Source organism: Gadus chalcogrammus, chromosome 12 (genome assembly GCF_026213295.1).
Source record: "Gadus chalcogrammus isolate NIFS_2021 chromosome 12, NIFS_Gcha_1.0, whole genome shotgun sequence".
Taxonomy (NCBI): Eukaryota; Metazoa; Chordata; class Actinopteri; order Gadiformes; family Gadidae; genus Gadus; species Gadus chalcogrammus.
The window spans coordinates 18,343,439-18,350,312 of NC_079423.1; the positions used below are offsets into that span (position 1 = coordinate 18,343,439).

The following is a 6,874-nucleotide window of genomic DNA, read 5'->3' on the forward strand; positions in this document are numbered from 1 at the left end:
GACTGGTATCCTACTGGTATGATGTATGGTATCTTAATGGAGATGTCTGTATCTACTTGGTATGGGGTACCATCTGTTTGTACCTGGTATGATGTACTGGTATCTAAAGTATACTGGTCTGATGTACGGTATCATATGGTAAGGGGTACCACTGGTGTTCTGGTCTCACAATGCGTACGGTGTTACCACCTGGTATAATAAATGAGTATTGTAGGGTGAACTATAATGGTACCATAATAGTATCGTGTGGGGAAAACTATCCGGTTATCATAATGGAGAGACGGTGACAACGTGTGGTCTTGGGGTACGGTGTAGGAGGTGGCCCTAAGGTACTATCGGGGGGTAACTAGTAGCACTAGTAGGTATAGTACGGTGAACCGTGTGGTCCTGGGGTGAGGTGTAGGAGGTGGCCCTAAGGTACTATCGGGTGGTAACTAGGAGCAGGGCGACCATAACGAGCGTTTGGGGCGGTGGTTCTGCTGTGAGCTGAACGGCGGACCGGAGGTCCCTGACCCTGAACCCTTCCCAGGTCAGGGTCCCAGCAGGGCGTTGGCATGGAGACCAGAAGCCTCTGGAGGGCACCTGTCCGTCACGCTGTGAGGCGTCAGGGAGGAGACTGCGCCGCAGCGTCTGATGCATGACGTTAAGATGTTCCACAACACGGGAGGCCGGTATGTGGGCCTCCTGATCTATCATCTATCACTACGTACAGCAAGACAAGTATACATTACATTACACAGAACGACGTCCATCCGCTGGTCATTAGATCAGCTGATACAGAATACTGAGCTGGGGATAGGCAGTCAGGGAGGCCATGGGGATAGGTGATAGCGGGGGGATAGGTGATAGCAGGGGGCCGTGGGGGATAGGGGATAGGTGATAGCAGGGGGGATAGGTGATAGCAGGGGCCGTGGGGGATAGGTGATAGCAGGGGGGGATAGGTGATAGCAGGGGGCCGTGGGGGATAGGGGATAGGTGATAGCAGGGGGCCGTGGGGGATAGGTGATAGCAGGGGGGGATAGGTGATAGCAGATAGGTTTCTATTATTCTTGACAATGTTCTCAAATCCTGAACAGTCCGTTTCCAGAGGACTTCCTGGAGCGTTGATCCCAGGAGGACGGGGAGCCGTGATCAAGTGCGACGCTGGAAGGTTTTCTAGATGAGTCTATTTACAGCAGAGGTCAGGGTTCACATCAGAGTCTCCAGCGCGGCAGCTAGCCGGAGCGGCTAAAGGGTAGCGGTGGTGGCTAAGAGCAGCAGGAGGTGTTCAGAGAGCAGGACTTAAAGTTATTAAATAGTGTCTGGCACAGATTGGATTCCCGTGTGGTTTGTTTTGCATATCTTTGTTCTACGTCAGCCTGTCCTCGGAGTTAGTTTATGTGACGACATCCAGATAGTTACGTTTAAAGTGTGCGTGTGACGTAGTCACCAAGCAAAAGTCTATGTACAAGTAAAAAATGAGTACAAAAGATGCATCTCTATTGTGAGTGATGTTGGTCTAAACTGCTACGTCGGTGGTCTTCTAGCAGATAGGAGGGTGGATGAGTGGTGGAGGGTTGGAGGTCTCGCAGAGGTGATGGAGTCCCCCTGAGCTGAGGGGTGGGGTCGCCTCTGAGGTGGAGGAGCGCTCTACGCCTCAGCCTTCTCCCCGGTCTTCTGGCCGCTGGGTGTGGCGGGGGGCTCCTGGGTACTGCAGGTCATGGGGCTAGGCGTGTAGTTGAACGGGGTGACTCTGGCAGACTTACTGGGGGACCCCTGACGGAAGAGCACCCCTCCGGACGTGAAGCTGTCGGGGGTTCCCGTGGAGACGGAGCTGTGGCCCCGCGGGGGTCCATCCGAGTCCCCTTCCTGGAGGACCCCTCCTGGCCCGGCCTTCCACAGCGTGGACAGACCAGAGCCGTCCTCAGAGGGCGTTGCCTCGGCCTTGAGGGAGGAGCTCGAGTGGGTCTTACCGGAGAAGTCTTCCGTCTGGACGGTTGCGTCGCTTGTTTTTCGTGAGGCGAGGATGATGGTGGGCAGCTTCCCTGGCATGGCCGCAGACTTGGGCTTCTCCTCGGGAGAAGGTGCGAGAGGCAGCGCCGTCGCCGGCAGAGTGGTCTTCAAGATCTGCGGCACATCCTCGTCCTTAATCCTCCTCCAGGTGACCCTGTGGTTCGGCCGCGACCCCCTCCTCTTGGTGTCGTCTTCGCTCTTGGCTCGCCCGCTGGAGTCTGAGGAGGAAGACCGGACCGACGAGCGGCTGGTGACCCGGCTCAGTACGTTGATACTGGGAGAGGAGGCGTGCCGTTTGAAGGTGTCCTGCTGCTGCTGCCTGGCAGCAGACCCCCTGGCCGGCCCGGGCCGCTGCGCCGCCCTGCAGGGACTCTCCGAGCTGGTCCTCCGGGCGGACGCCTGGCCGAGGCTTCCCGCTCCCCGGAGGCCCTCGTGGCGGCCGGACTCTGCTTCAGACGGCTGGGGTCCGGATGGACTGTCTTGGGGGCCGGACCCTTAGCCGGCGTCCTCCTCGGCCCCTGAACTGCCACCTTGAGCTCCTGGCAGCGAGAGGAGCAGAGGAAGACGGCGGCGGCGGCGGGACGCCCTCTGCGAGAGGAGCTCTGGGCCGGGGGAGCGGAGTGCGCGGTGCCCTCGCGCCTCATGAGGGTTTTGGACTCCTTGATGAACGTCAGTTGTCTGAGGAACCCGTTTCGATCGGTCTCAGTTCCACCCGAGTGGGCCGAGGTCATCCGGACCAGGTCCAGCCGATTGGCTGGAGGAGGTCGTTTCCCTGTCACATGGCTGTTAGGTCTGCTCACATTGGTCGGCTGGTTGGTTACCAACGGGGATATGGCTCTAGTTTGCCTTGAGCTCTGCATGAATGGGATTCGAACCGGAGACTTCTGTGTTTTATGTGCGGTGGACTTTTGCTCTTGACTCGGGACAGGGGAGCGACCCTTCCTCTCCGGAGGACTCGTAGCAGGAGGACTACTTGATGGTGTGGCGTTCTTCTTAGGAACACATTTATTGATTTGAATCGGAGAGGTGATCTTCCTCTGGGAGTGTTTAGACAGAGTAGAGCTTTGTGAGGAACCAGAAGAAGAGCTCTTTGGAATCCTGGGTGGAGGAGTGGAGCTCCTCTTGGGGAGGGACCACTCCATCTCCTGGGGCTGTCCCAGGCGGTGGAGGCTCTTGGAGCGGTGTTGGGCGAGCTGCGGGTTCTTGGGAGCGTCTGGCCTTGTTGACACTTTGTTTGGAGGGGGCCTTTGGGAGAGGGTCGTCTCTTTTTTAGGAGTGTAGATCACTGTTCTTCCTCTGAACACCACAGGCAGGTTTGCAACCGGTTTGCGATGAGCAAAGTCCAGAGGTTTGTTGGGCTTTTTGTCTTTGGCAAACGTCTTTTCCTTGGGTGTAAAACTGGACGTGGACATGAACGAAAGGACGGATTCTGTCTCTTCGGAGGAAGGCTCCTGTGACTTGGATGCCATCAATCCTGTGACCACAGAGTTTGCTCCTTCTTGTATCGCTCTCCACTCCACACTGTTGAGGTCTGAGTCTTTGTCGGACGCCAGGTCGTCACTGTCAGAGTCCTGATCCATGTTCCAGATGAACTTCTGCGTGTTGTTCTTTTGATTCTGATTCTTCTCTGCCTTCTTCTTCCTGGCGGCCATCTTCCTCCTCGCTTGGGCATGGCGGACGTGATGCACCTCTGCAGGAGGTCGTCCTCGGAGTCCAGGCTCACGGAGCTGGGCGAGCTCTGCGCCTCGTACGGGCTGTGGAAGGCCGTGGGCCGGGAGAGCCCCGTCGGGTTGGTTTTGTTGTGTCTAGTCTTGGTCCAGATCTGCTGTGGTTTGCTCTGGTGCTCCTCAAACTCTGCGTCGCTGAGGGAGCTCAGAGAGGTGCTGAGGGAGTAGCACGATGGCGAGTCGCTCTTCATCAGGTTCTGCTTGATCCTGTGGAAGCCTTTGGGCTCGCTCTGCGGCTCTGTTCTGCCGACGTTGGTCATGCTCCGGGAGAGAGTGTTTCTGCTCGCTTCCCTTGTCTGCCTTCTCCCAGGTCGTTTGGTGAACCGCTCTTCTCGTTCCTTCTGGTCATTGTAGCAGTAGACGTCTTCTTTAGTGTGGGATGTTTGGATCATCTCAGGGTTTTGTATGACAGGAAGTGCCAGGACTTGCCCCTGTCGTGGCCGCTGCTGATTGGGCGACTGATCACGGTTCCTCTGATTGGTCACTCTGTCAGTCACTTCTTTACTCTGCATCAGCAATTTCTGAGTTTGGATGACGTGCTTCGTAGTTTTGCTCGTCTGGTTGACTTGTACGTTGGGTTGGGAGTTCACCCGATTGTTCTTATGGAAGTAAGAGAACTTCCTCAAGTCGTCGATCCTCTTGGCCTCGTCGTCCACCATGTCCTGGCTCCCGGTGTCTCTGGCCCTCCAGTCCTTGGCTCCCTTCTCCTTCACCGGATACTGAAGAGTCTCGTCACTCAGAGACGTGGTGCTGGAGAAGTTGACCGGAGTCCCTTCTGCAGAGTCGGTGAAGGACGAGTCGTCGAGTGTGATCTCCTTCTGCGTCATGACGACCCTCCTCCCAGAGGACCTCTGGCCACTGGAGTGTGGGACCATCATGTAGACCGGCAGCTGCATCTGTGTCTTGCTCTGAGAGTTTAGAAGATGAGGTGGGATGCTGGCCATCAGCGACGGCCGGACCTTGCGGAACTTTGACGGCATCGCCGAGTTGATGCATTCTTTCAGGATCTCTATGTCGTCGTCGGAGGTCGCCTCGCTAGAGCGTTCCTCCCGGTCCGCTGCGTCGTCATCGGCGAGCGGAGGGTTTCTGTCGCTTTGCTGCAGCAGAGGAGTGAGCTTCAGCTCCACGTCCTTTTGGACGTAGTGCTCATGCAGGGGCAGGGCGCTCAGGCTCGACGCACACGAGAAGTTCTCTGTGGGCTTCTCCACAGTGAAGTAGATCATGGTGTCCAGGTCAGGAGGGAGGTTGAACCTCTCTTTGAAGTCTGCGATCTCGAGGAACTTGCGCAGGCTGCTTTCCCACGGCACGCCGCCGCCCTGCGTGTCCGCAGGGTTCGGCTCCACACAGCAGGGGGTCTTACTCCGGCTCGGCGGCATGGTCTGACCCGGACTGTCGGGGAGGTCGCTGGGGCTGATGGTTCCATCGATCATCTCGCTGCACGGGTCACTCTGAATGGAGCTGGCGATGGACGGAGAGTCGAAGCTCCCGAGAGAGCTGAGGGAGCTGCAGCGGCTCATGACCAGCGGCGTCTCGTGGATGTAGTTCTCAGAGGAGCTGGACGGAGAGCGGTCCTCCAGCAGGGTGGGCGACGCGCCGCGGGAGTACCTTCTCCTGTTTGGACGGTATCTCCGTGGGATCGGTCAGGAGCTCGTCCTTCCCGGGGAAGGTTTTGGAGTCGGTCACTAGCAGCTGGCTGTCGCTGAGATCTTCCAAGGTTTCGTCTTCTGCGGTCGTCTTCACCACCTCTTCTCCGTCCTCCACCTCGATGATCTCCAGCGACGAGTCGCTCTCCAGCTCGTTGTCGCTCTGGCTCTGTCCGTCCAGCGGCCCCTCCCCGGAGGACAGCGAGGACAGCGAGCTGCAGCGCGAGAAGCAGAGGCGTGTTCTCCACCGAGTACTTCTGCACCGTCTCCAGGGGGCCGATGATGGGGCTCCGGGCCGGGCCAAGGGGAGGGAACTTGGTGAGACTCCCCCTGTGAGCACGCTAGGAACCCAGGCCTGCCTCCTAACGGCCTGGGTGGCCTGCACATGCACCGTCGTCTTCGCTGCACCAAATTTAGCCCCGCTGTGAATCAGAGGAACGTGTTGATAGGAGGGGGAGAGCTTGATGGAGGCCATGCTGACGTCGGAGGAGAGTTTAGTTGAGACGCTGGTCGGGGTGTGAGCTGCCAGCTCCTGCTCTACACTGCTAGCATCACAAGCTTTGAGCTCTTTGTTGTCCACAGAATCTCTCTCTGGAACATTGAGCGGGTTGGGACGGCTCATGGCAGTTGGCCCGGCATTGGCATACTCCTGACATTTAGCATACTCCAGGCGTTAGCATACTCCAGATGGTTAGCATATGGCTGATGATTAGCATATTCCTGATGAATGACCTTGAGATCCAGCTGACTGGGCCTCTTGTGTTGCAGGGTGGCCGCGGCGGCTGGGGAGGCGATCTGGTCTCTACTGCCGCAGTAGCCGTCGCTGGTGCTGCCGCTGTTCAGGCTGTCGGTGGACAGGCTGGTGTGGGCGGCCTTCAGGCGGATCAGGGCGTGGGCCCGGCCCAGCCGCTCCCTGTGGGCCAGGCTGCTGGTGTCCGACAGGTGGCAGGGCGAGCAGGACTTGGCCCGCGCCTCGTTCAGCTCGTCCATCCCGTAGGGCCAGTCGGCGAAGGGGTCCTCGGAGCTGAGGCTGAAGCTGTCCTCCGACGAGGTGTGCATGGTGATGTCGTCCACCAGGCGGTCGATCTTGGCCACGGTGTTGGTGATCTTCTTGGCGAGCGTCTCGGCGGCGGCGGACACCACGTGGTCGTGAGACGTGTGCCTGTCGCCGCCGTGAGACGGCTCCGCCTCCCGTTCGGCTTCGTTGTCTTTCCTTCCCGCTTGGAGGAAGTTGGAGTTACCGAGGAACATGGAGAGCCGGGAGAAGCTGCCCGTGTCCAGACTGCTGGACAGGTTGGGGGCCTCGTCGTCGAAGCAGCCCGAGTCGGAGGCGTAGTCCCGGGCCAGGCTTCCATGTGGCGGAGGGGCTTGTGGAGGCCCAGGTGCTTGGGGCTGGGCTTGTCCAGGGTGTCGAAGGTCTCGGAGAGGTGCTTGGCGTCGAGCTCCGCCTCCAGCGCCTTCTGCTTCCTCATGTAGAGCGAGGGCACGCAGGAGCCGGCGAGACCACCGCCG

At 58.7% G+C, this 6,874-nt stretch overlaps 1 protein-coding gene across 1 annotated transcript; it reads right to left on the reverse strand.

Moving 5' to 3' along the window:
* Nucleotides 1-1,629: 1,629 nt before the first annotated feature.
* On the reverse strand, nt 1,630-6,867 carry LOC130392742 (adenomatous polyposis coli protein 2-like; the record flags this gene model as incomplete). The annotated part of the gene is given in 8 exon segments (XM_056603251.1): nt 1,630-2,384; nt 2,387-3,655; nt 3,658-5,324; nt 5,326-5,595; nt 5,597-5,687; nt 5,690-5,979; nt 6,045-6,711; nt 6,714-6,867. Coding segments are annotated over 8 exon segments (5,163 nt in total), but the record flags the coding sequence as incomplete, so codon positions are not given.
* Between the last annotated feature and the right edge of the window lie 7 nt (nt 6,868-6,874).